Source organism: Haliotis rufescens, unplaced genomic scaffold (assembly GCF_023055435.1).
Source record: "Haliotis rufescens isolate VD_foot unplaced genomic scaffold, xgHalRufe1.0.p SCAF_21, whole genome shotgun sequence".
Classification (NCBI taxonomy): domain Eukaryota; kingdom Metazoa; phylum Mollusca; class Gastropoda; order Lepetellida; family Haliotidae; genus Haliotis; species Haliotis rufescens.
The window spans coordinates 12,753,767-12,769,614 of NW_025963902.1; the positions used below are offsets into that span (position 1 = coordinate 12,753,767).

At 42.2% G+C, this 15,848-nt stretch overlaps 1 protein-coding gene across 2 annotated transcripts in view; it reads right to left on the minus strand.

Moving 5' to 3' along the window:
• Positions 1-12,465, minus strand: part of LOC124117346 (cubilin-like) — a 40,903-nt gene extending 28,438 nt beyond the window's left edge. For both annotated transcript variants that reach the window (XM_048401259.1, XM_046479168.2), the window contains exons 1-5: positions 12,316-12,465; positions 8,659-8,737; positions 8,296-8,435; positions 7,645-7,794; positions 7,062-7,146 (exon numbers count right to left, since the gene is read on the minus strand). In XM_048401259.1, coding sequence (XP_048257216.1) covers positions 7,062-7,146; positions 7,645-7,794; positions 8,296-8,435; positions 8,659-8,737; positions 12,316-12,370 — 509 coding nt within the window. In that variant the 5' untranslated portion in view covers positions 12,371-12,465. The remainder of the gene's footprint in view (positions 1-7,061; positions 7,147-7,644; positions 7,795-8,295; positions 8,436-8,658; positions 8,738-12,315) is intronic.
• Between the last annotated feature and the right edge of the window lie 3,383 nt (positions 12,466-15,848).

A 15,848-nucleotide genomic window follows, 5' to 3' on the forward strand; every position in this document is an offset into this window, starting at 1 on the left:
CATTTTTCTTTGGTGCTGATACTCACTTCTCACGATGTATTGATATATACTATTCAAAAAAAAGAAACTTGACATAAATGTAAAACCACTTTTTGCGAAATATCTAAAAAAATTACATTAAGTGAGAACCAAATAAGTCAAACAGAAAGATGATGTATCTATAATTCGCGAAAACACATGCAAAGCACATAAACGTAGCGTTTGGGGATCAATTGTACGGCTTTATCCAAACGCAACCGCCTGTAAAAAACGTGCAGCACAGGATCCTGCAGGCCCCCCTGCTGAATGGGTATAAAAATCCACATCAACGGCTGTTCATACAATCCTTATGACGGCAGTAGAGGCGGTGACAGAATGCCAAGACGGAATGCAGCTCAACGGAACAACGCCATCGGGAGATTACAAGCTGGAGCAACTCAGCAAGAAGTGGCCAGGCACTTTCCGCACTGTGGACCCGATACAACAACACCAACAGAGTTGACGACAGACCAAGGTCAGGAAGACCAAGGGTGACAACCCAAGCACACGATCGATACATCCGGCTGCGACACCTCCGAGATCGCACTACCACAGCCACGTCTACAACCACACAGATCCCTGGGGTACGCAGAATGTCAGATCAAACGGTACGCAACAACCTGAGGGAGGCTGGACTTTTTGCACGAAGACCTGTTCGACGTCATGTATTGACCCAACGTCATCTGGCGGACCGTCTGCTTTGGTGCCAACAGAGGGTTAGATGAGCACGTACAAGGTGGAGAAATGTACTGTTTTCTGATGAGTCCCGTTTCCTACACGTGTCTACAGACGTGGGGGTGAACGTTACGCCCCCAACTGTGTGCAGCGGGTTGTCCCATTTGGCGGCGGGAGTGTCATGGTATGGGCCGGAATTCATCACGGTGGAAGGACGCCTCTCGTGCATGTGGCGGATGCATGGACAGGTGTGCGTTACAGAGGCTTGATCCTACAGCCTTACGTTCTTCCTCACGTCAACGTTCATTGCGGACAATTCCAGCAGGACAACTCTCGACCGCATATTGCACGTGTTTGTCAGGACTTCTTACAGCACAACGCCATCCAGACATTACCTTGGCCAGCCAGCCCGGTCACCAGATTTGTCCCCGATTGAGCATCTGTGGGACGAGTTGGATCGACGCGTTCGCAGAAGAAATCCACCGCCCCAAACACTTCCGACGCTTCTTGATGCACTTCAGCATGAATGGCAGAACATCCAACAGCGTGTTATTGACAACTTGATTGCATCTATGGGTCGTCGGTGTCAAACGGTGATTGATGCACGTGGTGGGCACAACCGATACTGACATTTTCTGTACCCCTGTGACATTAACAGTATCGTGTACGTGTGTCGGTCTAAGTGACACGATTAATGTTTTGAACATTGTGTATATTGATCTTCAAACAGTGTTTCAATTATGGTTTCTGTGTCCTAATTTGAAACAATCGCATTATATTACATTTTGAAAGTCAGTGTCAAGTTTCTTTTTTTGAAGAGTATATTTACATGGGAATCTGTTATACTGATATTTGTATTCTGCTTATGTACTTACACTAAAGCCTTACTTTGATTATGTTATCTAATCTAACCTTTTGTACTGTGTGAATGGCATGACACTGGTGCTACTGTCTTGTATTGTATATATGTACAAATAACTCTCTCTCACTCTCACTCACTCACTCTCACTCTCTCTCTCTCTCTCTCTCTCACTCACTCTCACTCTCATTCTCTCTCTCTCTCTCTCTCTCTCTCTCTCTCTCTCTCTCTCTCTCTGTGACGTGTGAACGTGTGCAGCTTGAAACTGTCACTTCGCACGTGACAACCGAACACCCCGCTGCTCGCATTGCTACGTTTTTTCTCAACTGATAGCATTTAGTGATTACAACTAAATGCCTTTATGTTAGGCTTGGCACAGTTGCTAATATTATTACAGCGAAATACCTTCATTCTGGGCGGCTACGTGCCGTTTTGCATGGTGCCATCGTCTCTGGCCTAGATCCGCTCTTGGCACGTCCGGTAAAGGAGGGTTTGTTTATATTTTCTATGACCTGTTGTAGCGTGACATCAGCTCACGCAGCACTTGCTCTCCAGCTTTCAGCCGTACAACACATAGTTATATTCGCGCATTCATCTATAGTTCGTTGCAATTACCATTAAATCACCGCCTCGTAAGGAGCGGGAAAACAGCCAGGAGGGAACCAAGTGTCCAGCAAGCGACATCGGCTACTGGTAAGTCACGGAGATCAGCTAGATCTCCATTGCACGGACCCCCCTTGCCAAGTGTACAAATAGCTGCTAACCTGCTAGTTGAAGCAGACGATTCGGACGATTCAAACGTTCTCCCGCGAGTCGATCACAGAGACATCGAAGAGCCCCGACAAGTAGTGTCGCCCGTTCCGTCGATGCTAGCTATATCGAGCCAACTCAACAGCATACTGGATATGCTAGGCAAACGGATGGCCCAAGATACTTCTCAGAGCTTTACTGGCATGCGAGGGGTAAGTACAAATGATCTGGGGGTAACGGGGTCGGTGGTGTCAAGAAATCCCGATGTGTTGTCATTTAGCAGTGCACACTCGGGCGAGCCGGGAGTTTCCCGTGACGTCACACCACGTGCAAAGTCAGGAGCGGGGTCAACCAATCAGGGAACAGGGGATTCCCTGACCTTCCAGGCGGATGCTATCAGCGCTCACGTCCGTCAAGTTGTACGGGAGAGAGTATGGAGAGGGAAGTTTGTGGAGTTGACTACATTGTTGCCAGGCGCACAGTCGCATGACGATGACGATGCATTTAAGATGCAGATGGATTCGTCGGGTAATCTGCGATTCTCGCCGGCCAAGCCGGCTAACACCAGGGCACTAAGCATAGGTCAATGGACGTCAGCTTTCCACATATATATGAGCATTTACCTGGTGATACATTTTTGTCAGTCCACCATACAGGGCATGTTGGCATACATGGAAACAATCTGTAACGCCGCAGTCCGCTCCGGGGGTTTTGGCTGGTCAAGCTACGACCAGCAATTCCGACACCGTATGGCACGAGACCCAATTCGGGAGTGGGGCAAGATAGACGGTGAATTGTGGTTGAAGCACATGACACCGACTATGTCCCGTGTTCAAGAAAATAAGACTGAACGCTTTACAGTGCCTTTCAGCAGGGGCCGTGACTTTACAGTCAACGCATGCTTGGACTACAACAGGTCAAGGTGCGCCAGGCCAGAATGCAAGTTTATTCATAAATGCTCCAATTGTGGCGAACAACATCCCGCCTATTCTTGCTTTCGCGCAAAGGGGGATCGTAGACCCTCCAAACAACTTAACTACACACAGGCAACCCATGCTAAAGGCACTGGCCCCAACTCCACTCATACTCACTAGATTAAAGCGACATTTGCAACTGTACAAGCATTCTAACCATGCCCATGGCAATTATTTGGGCAAACTGGGCAAACGGGCTCTGGCCCCTTGAGTGGGTGGAGGACGGCTCGACTCGTGACAAGACACTGCTGGAGTTGTTTCCGATTGTGCTGTCAGTTTGTCTGTGGGGGACAGCCTTTGCTAACAGGAAAGTACTTTTCTTTTGTGATAACCAAGCTGTAGTGTCAATAATAAATAAACAGTCTTCAAAGGCACCCAGAATCATGTCACTGATTAGGCAGCTAGTGCTGCAGTGCCTCAAACACAACATTTTGTTCAAGGCCAGATATATATAACAACACACGACAATATTATCGCAGATGCACTGTCGAGATTTCAGTGGGAACGATTCCGCAATGCAGCTCCATCAGCCAACCTGTATCCCACACCACTTCCAGACAATCTCTGGCAGGGCTAACAATCGAGGCAGAGAGGCTCCTTCAGCGATCATTGGCGGCAAACACGTGGGCAACTTACCAGGCAGGAACCCAAGCGTTGCAAGCATTCAGGGCGTCACAAAACCTGGGAGATGTCTGGCCGGTTCCAATAACTCATCTGGTACATTTAATTGCTCACCTGTCAGTGTCAGGACATGCACCGAGTACGGTAAGGACGTATATGGCCGGTATCTCAACGTACCATAGGCTACACAGCATGGAAGACCGCACCAGCCACTTTGTTATTACTAAAATGATAACCGGGATGCAAAAGTGTCAGGGGAGGCAGGATCACAGAAAACCAATAATAATAGACCTGCTCAAAGTAACTGTAAACAACCTGCAATTTGTCTGCTCTTCTACCTATGAAGTAAGATTGTTCAAAGCAGTATATTGCTTGGCCTTCTTTGGTTTCTTTCGGCTGAGTGAACTCGTGCAAACCAAACTTTCTCAGCCAGGGTGCGCTTTCTTAGACCTAGAAGTCCAAGACACGACTAAGACAGTAACAGTCGCTCTAAGGCATTCAAAAACGGACAGGCAGTCACATGGCATAGTTGTTTCCATTTCCGCCATAACTGGCCACCATCTGTGTCCAGTGGCTGCAGTTAAAGCATACCTAACAGTTTGATCACAGGGTCAGTCTCAAGCTTTCGTACACTTTGATAAATCTCCCCTGAACAGGTATCAATTTCAGGCCGTGCTAAAAAGAGCACTGGCGCATAGCAGCATCTGCACAGCAGCATACTCTTCGCATTCCTTCAGGATTGGCGCAGCAACGACAGCAGCCGGTAACGGAGTGAGTTCAGATTTGATACAGCCCTTTGGTAGGTGGGGGTCAGAATGTTATAAAAGCTATATACGCATACCTGCAAACATTTAAATCGCCAACCATGCAAGAACAGTTTACTTCCTTTTGATTCATGTTTTCAGTATGGTTGGTTGGGTCCAGCCTCCTGACCCGGGCGAGAGAGCACCTACAGGACAGTGACTTCGGTATTCCAGGGGGATGTCTCTGGTTGGCAAGGGGCGGCATGAGGTGGGAGGAGCTGACCAAGCTGATAGATGCCCAGGTCGAAGCAATGCAGACACCATCAAAGGCGGTGGTGATTCACCTTGGTTCGAACGACCTGGGTAAGGTAACCACGTGTCAGCTATATCATGAGATCAAGCTGGCACTCCTGAGGATACACCTCCTACCTGGTGCTGTCATTCTGTGGTCAGACATGCTGCCACGGAGGTACTGGCATGTAGCCAGCCGTGCCCGGGACCTGGACGGGGCCAGGCAGAAGCTGAACAGACGAGTGGGGAACAGGGCCCGTGAGCTTGGGGGGATACGGGTTCCCCACACAGTGTTCAACCGGCAGGAGCAGCAACTGTACCTGCGTGACGGGGTTCATTTGTCACCGGCCGGACTTGATTTATTCACACAAAACATTGGCAGCTCCCTTTCCGCAGTATGCTTGTAGGAAACATTTTTAGTATAGGATAACACGGTGGGTGTACATGAGCGCGAATGGTGGTGGTTGTGGGGAAGCACCTTGGTGCTTGTGGCGGGGTGCTGGTGGACTGCATTACAAGTTACATTTGGCGTCTTGGGATACATCCCAAATTATTAATTATTTAGGATAGGGTTGCCCGCTTTACAGTAGGAACCAATTTATCCATTCTGCTTTACAGCAGATGGCTTAGTGTCCGCTTTACAGCTATTGTAAACAGCTATTGTTTACAGCTTGGCAACAATAGTTGCCCTCGCTCATGGTTTGGCAATGGTAATTGCCTGGCAGCGATAGCTGCATAGCAACATGGGTTGCTTGGGAACGGTAGTTGCAGGGCAGCAGGCGCTGCATTGGTAAGCAACATGGGTTGCTTGGCAACGATAGTTGCAGGGCAGCAGGCGCTGCATTGGGAAGCAACATGGATTGCTTGGCAACGGTAGTTGCGGGGCAGCGGATGCTGCATCGGTAAGCAACATGGGTTGCTTGGCAACGGTTGTTGCAGGGCAGCGGTTGCTGCAGTTGGGGTTGCTTAACAGGGGTTAAGCTCATTTCTGCAGTCCACCAGTACCTCCACATCCGCGACCATTTCATCCAATAATATCTCTTGTCTTAATTTCAAGTTCCGCTATCATGCATGTCCTTATATAATATATCTTCTGCTACAACAAGTTACTATATTCTTGAATAAAAATAGACGTGTCCTACTCATTCAAAAAGTTGTTTTTTTCTGTAAACCAATGCAAAACCGTATGCAATTGTACAAATATATACTGACTGACTGGCACTGTGAAAACAACTGTCACGCACCAGTCATGTGACTCACCCGCTCCACGATCACATGATCACTGGTTCTAATTACAACTTGACCATTTGACCGCTGCAGTGTCATTTGAAACTCTGTGGCATGCCTGCATGTATATGCACGTGTGTCAACAACAAATGTTCATTTCATACTGTCTAGTGACATTCGACGTCATGACATACATGCACTGACCAGTAGATGCTGTTACAGGTCGCGTCTTAGCCCCCTTAACAGTGTTAGCCTGAACGCGATAAGAGCGTGGCATAAATAGTATTTGACTAAATTGTATAAACATGACAACACTAACTTACGTTCCCGACTCTGTTATACGAACTAGTAGACACCTGGCTTTCGGGGTAGCATAAGAGCCAATGGTGTTGTCGACGGAGTAGTAGAGAACTGTGTTCAATAAACACAATCCTCTTTCGAAAAGACATCCGACAACAAATACTTAGAGGTGGCCGGTTGGGTCGAGAGTTCCAGTAGACATGTGGAAATAGTTTCAGACATATTTGCAAAATAAACATTTGTGGAGTCAATAACTCTGCGGCAATCTAGGAATGTATTCAGTTCCAAGTGAAACACTCAGATGGGCAACTGCCATTATGCCGAGACACTTTTGTGATGGAATTGTCCTTCTCAATCCTGAATCAACTGCCAGACATTATCAATGTAGAATACGTGCGATAAATATATTTCGCCCAGCGAATATATGCACATGGACCTTAAAACTGAAGCGGGTTGTTGAGTATCAGACATAAACATTTATGAAAATATCTTTTGTATTTGTGGTGAAGTAAACAATATTTTAATGAATAAGGCATCTTCCATCACATATATGTTTACAGATATATTTGTGTCTTTAGCCATGATAGTATGGTAACTACTCACAGAAAGTAGGTGTTTGGGTACCCAGGCGAGGTAAAGGTCTTGCCTGTAGAAGTTGCCACGAGAGGTACGCCACAGTTTGATTCCCCTGAGTGTGATAAGGATATACATCGTATGACTCACGTGAGTCATGAAGATCTGACTATGCATTCAGTCAAAGAAAATTTGTATTGTTTACTGATTTTGACATATGCTACAATGATCTTTTAGAATCAGAAATGAATTCGGAAAACAATTAACCTCGTCATTGCAAGGGTTGCCTCGTTTGGAATATGTTTTACAGGTTTACTACGAGGCATGGTGTATTGTTTCTATTTGATCAAGGGATTCAGATATTATGTATCAAAGTAAACATATTTGTGATCTTCACTGATTCCTGATTTTTTATCCATTTATGCAACGGAAATATTAGACACTACGATTTCACATCACCGGTGACGTCCACTATTACCAATTAGTTCACGTTCAAATGGTCATTTTGTCATGACAGAATGGACAAAAACCGATCGTGTTTTCAATTTAAAGGTTTTGAGGTACTGCACATAATAAAAGGAAGTCGCATAAACAAGGTCATGGTTTTACTCACCGTCTGTTTCATAATATCTAATTAGGAAACCGCCTCTGGTTACACTGCCATCAGTCTCGAACACTGCATGAAAATGTTGGTCTTCACGGGTAATAAGATTCCATCTGCTTTGTCCACAAATTCTGTGTGAATCGGCTACGTTTTGATCATCTAGGGTGGAAAAAATATAATTGTCAGTAATCATTTTGTTAGTCGTGTATTTTGGGCTGTTTATAAATAGTAATTACTTGTTACAACATTAAATGTATCTTTGTGTCAGTAACAGTTTTGAAAAATGATTCAGCTTAAATAGAATTGCAAATTAACAAACAGTAGAATGTCTGCAAATCAAAACGTAGCTAATATCAATAAGCTTCTTTCAGAAATGTTCCACAGAGATCATGAAACACGAACGTGTTATAAGTATTATACTTTGTCTGAGTAACATGCTAATGACGCATTAAAAATATTTGTGAAAACATATTGCAATGACATGCAATAACCAGCAGGCGATAAGCCTTTTCAGAACATCTTCAATCACTTTACATATAATCAAACAATCCATATTGCTATATATTCTTTAATATAGCTCTGTATAACAATAATTATTTATTTCTGAATCTATTTGAGATAGATAAAGTTTTCAATGTTCTACTACAGTGTATATTTTACCATTATTTCTTGTGTATATGGTTAGGGCGTCATATGGACAAACGGATCCGGTCGAGCCTTCAATATCGGTGAACACCATGTCGAGTACAACTCTGTACCCTCTTGTTTGAGGGTAGATGTCCCAATAACAGTTGTCATTGCTGCAGAAAAAAATGTTAGGAACTAAAGCAACATGTCCTGCACATATTGCGGGACCAACATCAACCTGTTCGTAATTAATTCTGCAATGCTTGACGTATTAATGTTAACGATTATAATATACAATAAGCATATATATATGTACATAAATCTTGGGGATATACACGAGGACACATGTTCCTTGAGAGATTTGAAAAACATGAAGAGGAATATCCCTTTACGTACCTAGTGTAGTTGCTTGGGTAGTTAGGAGATGTGAAATTCAGCGGTTCCCTTTGAGCATAGAGCGTAACGTTACCCGCGCCTGTAAGAAAAAGTTAACTGTATATACGTATATGGAAATGTATACATTCTAGGAATATTCACCTATTTCAGGAACAATGAGGGTTCATTGTTTTGTTTGTTTCTTGTTTAACGCGGCAATATTCCAGCCATATGACGGTCTGTAAATAATCTAGTCTAGACCAGACAATGCAGTGACTGATATCATGAGCATCGATCCATGTAATGTGGATACGATGACATGCATCAATCAAGTCAGCGATCCCATAAGTCGCCTCATACGACAAGCACAGTGTTCACTTCAAAAATCACACTGATACTTTTCAAATGAAAACAATTCCATCTTTGGATTTCTGTCTATTTTATTCTGTTTCATGAGTGTTGCATGAGTATTTCATGTCAATTCATGTCATTTATCTCATTTCATGTCATGTCATTTCATTTCATGTTATTTCATCTCATTTCATCTCATTTCATCTCATTTCATTTCATGTCATGATTGACTGCAAATAAAGCAAAAATACCATTACTCTAGATTGTAAATACAAATAAACTATACTCAAAAACATTTCTTTGCAAAAGAACATTGATTTTAGGACACGTTAGGAAATTTATGGTAATTACAAAAATGTTATTTACCAGAAGCAATGTAATTAATTCAAATACATAATATCACAATTATACATCCAAAACTAAAGATATTAGTGAAAATGCTGTTGTATTTACCTAGTTGTTGACCACTTTTATCAACTCATGTGGCTACCTAGCCAGCTGCCATGTGGCTATGTGCATGCCTTACATTCCTTGATTATATGCATCTATAAATAGACTAGTGCACAGCGCACCCCATTGGGCTTAAGAAAAATATAAATAGTCTACCTTGATACCCAACTGAAGCATCATAAAATGAAAACATCTTTTAAGTTTATGACCATTACACACAGAGACCCCTTTTTACGACAAGCATTGGTTGCTGAAGACCTATTCTAACCCGGATCTTCATGGGGGACAAGCATTGGTTGCTGAAGACCTATTCTAACCCGGACCTTCACGGGTTTGATTATTCATTACTTGACGAACCGTCAAATGAATAACACTGGTTCCTCAGATAATGAAGCTGATGATGTAATAACTTGTAGAATGTGGATGGCATCATGCATGTATATGCACAAAATGACATTTTAATGATGCCCTAAAATTATCTGGAAACAATACAATTATGCGTTATTCAAGGAAGAAGGGTTAAGATAAACTACTATTACTGTTTCATATATATATGAATATATTATTTAAGGATTGACGTTGTATTTGTGTCGGTTCATTGAGGTATAAATCGAAAACCGATGTGTAAACTTTGTGATTCCATGCAGTGGATTCTTACAAAAGTTTACACATCGGTTTTTCGATTCATCAGCTAATCAGAATACTGGAACTACAATGAACACAACCAAAATTTAATGTTATATATATAGTTCACATATAGTTGTGTATAATACGAAGCAAACGAAGATAGTGAGCGCAGCACTGAATAGAATTAGGGCAACATTTTCTTCATAATCGCGTGCCTGAACATGTCGACAGTTAGCAGTGCATTGACAAAATTCCACAATGTTCGCAATGTGTGAACAAAATTATCCGTTGTAACGTATCTGCTTTCTTTGAGATTATTGGGACTTAGCTCATATCATACCTTTTGCAAAGGAAAACAAAATACACATTCTGTCGGATACAAGTTGTTTGAAATGTCATCCGAGTGCAATGAAGTTTTAATACATGTTCCTGGGTCAACTAAACAATCGTTCTCAGCAATTCGATAATCCTGTAACAGGCGAGTTTTTAATTCACATAAAATTTAATGGAAAAATGCAATTTCACATCCCGTTGGATCCCGACCGCCCCTAAAAGAATATGAAAGGACAGGTACAGTATAAGTATTTGTGGCTTTTTACTTTATTGCGAGTGTTCAGCAGATTTTCTTTAGTCTACATTTGGACACTGCCCGAAGTTTTCCTTGATATGGAAAATCTACATCCCTAAGTACGTATAGGCCTGACCTCCCACAAGATGGTCAATAACTCCTCCTCCAAGTAAACTGACTGATCCTCCCTCTTCTACCTTGCCACGTTTCAGGTGAAGAATGTTCAATAAGTTCAAGGTCATCCATGTAAAGGAGGTGAGTAAGATTAAAATAGAAAATGTAACAAAGAGGGTTTGGGTGATTCTGGCACAACCAGGCTTGTTAGGCTCATCATCAGCTCAGGGCCCTTGCCCCCTCTACACGCAGCCCAGACAGCAAATGGGACTTCTCCCAGGAAGCGCTGCCTAGTCAAACCCACCAAGACCTTTTTGAAAAATGTGAAGCTCCCAAACACTGCAGCCTTCTGCAGATTGTCAGAAAGGCTGTATTCCTGGTAGCAAACCCGGGTACTCTCAAAATGTCAGTCAACATACATGTAGTGGGAGGTACCAAACCTAAGGGACAGAGACAATGGGGAGTCGGACATATATCATTTCCAAGACACCTTCTACATATTCTGGGTCGAACATGCATTCTTCTTATTATTATTATTATCATTATTATTATTATTATTATTAAGTAAACAACTTGATAATTTGATATCCTCACATATATTAGATATATATAGGAGGCAGAAGTGATAGTTGCTGTGTGCCGCGTCATTTTACATTGTTTAGGTGTTTATGTTGACTGCAGTCTAGAACATTAAAGGGGAAGTGTACACGCAAAAATTACTTTCTTTCTTTTTCTAAACAAAACGCAATTTTAGAATTAGTTAGTATCTGTGTTTGAAAATATACACTCATTTTTTTCACAGTGAAAGTAGGAAGCTCACAATAGTGTGAAAATGATATGCCGTTATGAGGCCTTCGTTTTTCGAGCTAAACAGGCCTGAGTTATCTCCCTTAGATTATGACGTAATTGGTGCCAATTCAACTGGGTCCCTGTCTATTCTGAACGCAAAAGATATCAAGTACAAGTTTTTGGTAAAACAACATGGCCTACGACACACTCCGGCGCAGTGATGACTCAGCATAACACTATGCTGGCTGGCATCTGAGACGCTAGAATCACACACCTGTACCTACACCACGTGAAGCGGCTCTAACAAAGCATGATGACGTCATAATGTTTATCAATTGGCACCAATGACGTCATATTGCAAGGGGCACAAGCCATGGTGTTTTTGTTATGGAAATAGAACACTTGGTAAATGTGAAAAATATAAATCGTTTTAATGCAAAACATATGTTGATTAATTGTGATATTTTTATATTTTTGTCTATGACACTTCTAGGTTAACACTTTTATTGTGGAAAAAGTACAAGAAATTTAGGTTCATTTCCGTGTGAACTTGCCCTTTAAGCAAAAGCGGAGTCCGCCATCTTGTTTAAACAGCCGACAGGCCGTGTCTCCGATATGCAGCCACATACCCGATAGTGAAGAGAGGAGACTATTTCATACAAAACATTCCCAGACACATTCACAAATTGAAGATACATACGGTGTGTCTTGTTATCATTTAGTCAAGTTACAATTTCACATATAAACAATATGTTATGACCAATATATGTAACACTTACTTGAGACCAGCGGCCCAAACAACAGACATAATCCCATGCAACAGTACATGATCATAGTGGCGTCCTGTCGTCACCAAACGCTCTCCCTGATTACAGTGAATGTTATATCCGCCCACAATGTGGGATTGCCTAATAGTCGGGCCAAGATAAGTCGGGCCGGGCAAGGCCAGCGGGTAATACTAAAAATGGATTGCAGAATAATAAAATGAAACGTGCATATGTAGGCAGATTTCAATTGTCCAGAAACGTATAGTTTTCCTCATTTAATTGAGTTTGAATGAAAATGCATCTTCAGCAATGTAATAAACTAATAATTATAGCTACATACCGAGAGTTCATACCGAAAAGTCAGTGTCTTGACTGTGTCTTTTCTTTGATGAGAAGGTTTCTCACCGACCTTAGCGTGCAGGGGTGTGATGTCCTGGGCAGGAAATGACAGTGTTTTGACTTCTCTTCTTTCATTAATTAACGTGTTTGGCATCCCTAATTAACCTTTACTAATTCATGTTAAACCAAAACAGGATGTTTTCTGCAAGTGGATATTCGCGAATGTCATAGGGCTGACACGACACGTGTTAATAACTGTCAAAGCGCTTCTAAAATTACAACACATACTTTACATCTATAGACCAGTATTATATCTACCTACATAACACTTTAGTGTCTCATATTGCAGTAGCAAATACGGTGCTCAAAAGTAAAGCCCTTTTCCCTCTACATTCTCTCTATCAGAAGTGTTTGGCTTGTGTTGCGTCCGACTTGGCCCGGGCGGTCAAAATCTACTTTAAACACACAGATCTCCATCTTCAAATGTATTTACATCTATAGACTAGTGTTATATCTACCTATATATATATGGGTTATCACGCGAGTGTGTTTGGGGATGGAAAGTAGTCCCTACTTGACCTTTGATATTTGCATCTCTATCCGCATATGACCCCAACGGATATCGTTTTTATCCGTTGGCTTTATCCTGCCGAGAAACCTACCCATTATATGATAAACCACTTTATAATGTTACAGTATATGGCATATTTAAAGAAAACTTGGCCGTTAAAGTCAAGCTCCTTTACTGTATTTTCTTAAGAAAATCTATGTCAGAAGTGTTCAGTCCGACTTGGCCCGGGCTGTCAAAATCAACTGTAACCTCACAGATGTATCATCAAATGGATTCACATCTATAGATTAGTATTATATCCACCTAAATACCACTTTATAGTGTCTCAGATCGCTGTACTTAAAGAAAACAAGGTGCTCAAAGTGAAGCCCTTTTCCCTCTACATTCTCAACATAGTCTCTGTCAGAAGTGTTTGGCATGTGTTGGGTCCGACTTGGCCGGGGCGGTCAAAATCAATTTTAAACACACAGATCTATCTTCAAATGTGTTTACATCTTTGGATTAGTGTTATATCTACCTATATACCACTTTATAATGTCAAGGTACATCGTATTTAAAGAAAACAGGGGGCTCAAAGTGAAGCATTTTTACTGTATTTTCTTAAGAAAATCTCTGTCAGAAGTGTTCGGTCCGACTTGGCCCGGGCTGTCAACATCAACTTAAACCTCACAGGTGTATCATCAAATGGATTCACATCTATAGATTAGTATTATATCCACCTAAATACCACTTTATAGTGTCTCAGGTCGCTGTACTTAAGGATAACAAGGTGCTCAAAGTGAAGCCCTTTTCCCTCTACATTCTCAACATAGTCTCTGTCAGAAGTGTTTGGCATGTGTTAGGTCCGACTTGGCCTGGGCGGTCAAAATCAACTTTAAACACACAGATCTCTATCTTCAAATGTGTTTACATCTATAGATTAGTGTTATATCTACCTATATACCACTTTATAATGTCAAGGTACATCGTATTTAAAGAAAACAAGGGGCTCAAAGTGAAGCATTTTTACTGTATTTTCTTAAGAAAATCTCTGTCAGAAGTGTTCGGTCCGACTTGGCCCGGGCTGTCAAATTCATCTTAAACCTCACAGATGTATCACCAAATGTGTTTTTTCATGGTATGTGTCTGGACGGAAAATCCCTTGCTTTTACCTACTCCGTCGTGTTTGTTGTCAAGGATCATACTCACAGGTTAACACTTGGAGAAGGTAAGGTGAGACACTTTGGATTTCAGGATAAACCTCTCCCTCAACCCTGCTTAATGCTTCTATTATCTATGTGTGTGTTTAGGAAAACAGGATTATCTGAGACAGTTGTAATCTGCCATACTGCGAGAATATGTGCTGCATCTCCAAGCAGCCATTTCCGACAAAGCTCGTTCTGTGAAAACACACTTCTCCTGAACCTGACTTGGACCACTCAGTATTATTGTCGTGATGGTTAAAAGACGCCATGAATTAAAGTTCTTTATATATTTGGCAACTTTGTTTTACAGTCGTGATGTTTAAGATTATTAACCCCCCGGGTCAAGTCGATCCGACAGGTAGAATGATACGCAGGATGCAAAAGGAGGTAAGCCCAAGTACAGTACAGAAACTGAAGTAAGATGGGCTCTCTTAGTTTTCTGTATGCTTACACATCACGTCATACTGGATTTAATTATGTTTCTTATTCCATGCAAGTACGGCAAAATGGTAGAGAAATGGGTTGAGGACGACAATCTCATTACTCTGAACAACGGCAGTCACCCACGTTTTGACCAAGTCCACAACACGTGGAGTTCAATTGATCTCACAATTGCCACCAAAAACCTCGCCTCACGTTGCCAATGGCAAGTCCATGACGACACTTGGGGAAGCGATCACCTTCCTATACTCACCTACATAGGTAGCCCACCACAATTAGAGGAACAGCCCAATCCTCAGCCCACATGGGACTATGCAAAGGCTGATTGGCCTTAATTCAGGAAGGAATGTATATCATTCAAGTCCTCAGAAATTGCCTCGGATGATCCTGATCTTTTTTGCCAAAATCTCACCTCAGCAATTATTGCCGCAGCTGAAAAATCAATTCCAAAAAAAAGACCACAAAACTGGCAAAACGCCAGTAACATGGTGGAACAAGGAAATAGCAAAAGCTAGGAGAATGAGAAAGAAAGCCCTAAATAGGTCAAAAAGGGATAAATCAGCCTTCGCCCAAGTCCGAGCAGCCAGGACGAAAGTAATACAACTCATAGACGATTCTAAAAAAGAGTTATGGCAGACCTTCTGCAAATCCCTTAATGAGAAAACAAATGCTAAAACAGTCTGGAGCAAAATACACGCAATCAGGGGTAAGCGTAAACCCACAAAAATTCCCAAGTTAGCCAACGCCCATACAGTCAAAGAAAAGGCCAACATTCTAGCTGAGCACTTCTCATCTGTCAGCAGCAACACAAATTGCAGCGAAGAATTCAAACAGGAAAAAATGCTTATGCCTAAGATCTCAAAACGGCCGCAAAGCAAACATCTGGTATACAATATACCATTTACTGTGACAGAGTTTGATGATGCGATACAACATAGAAAAGGCACAGCACCTGGTCTTGACACAACCAGCTATGAGATATTGAAAAACCTACCTGATCAAACCAAAGG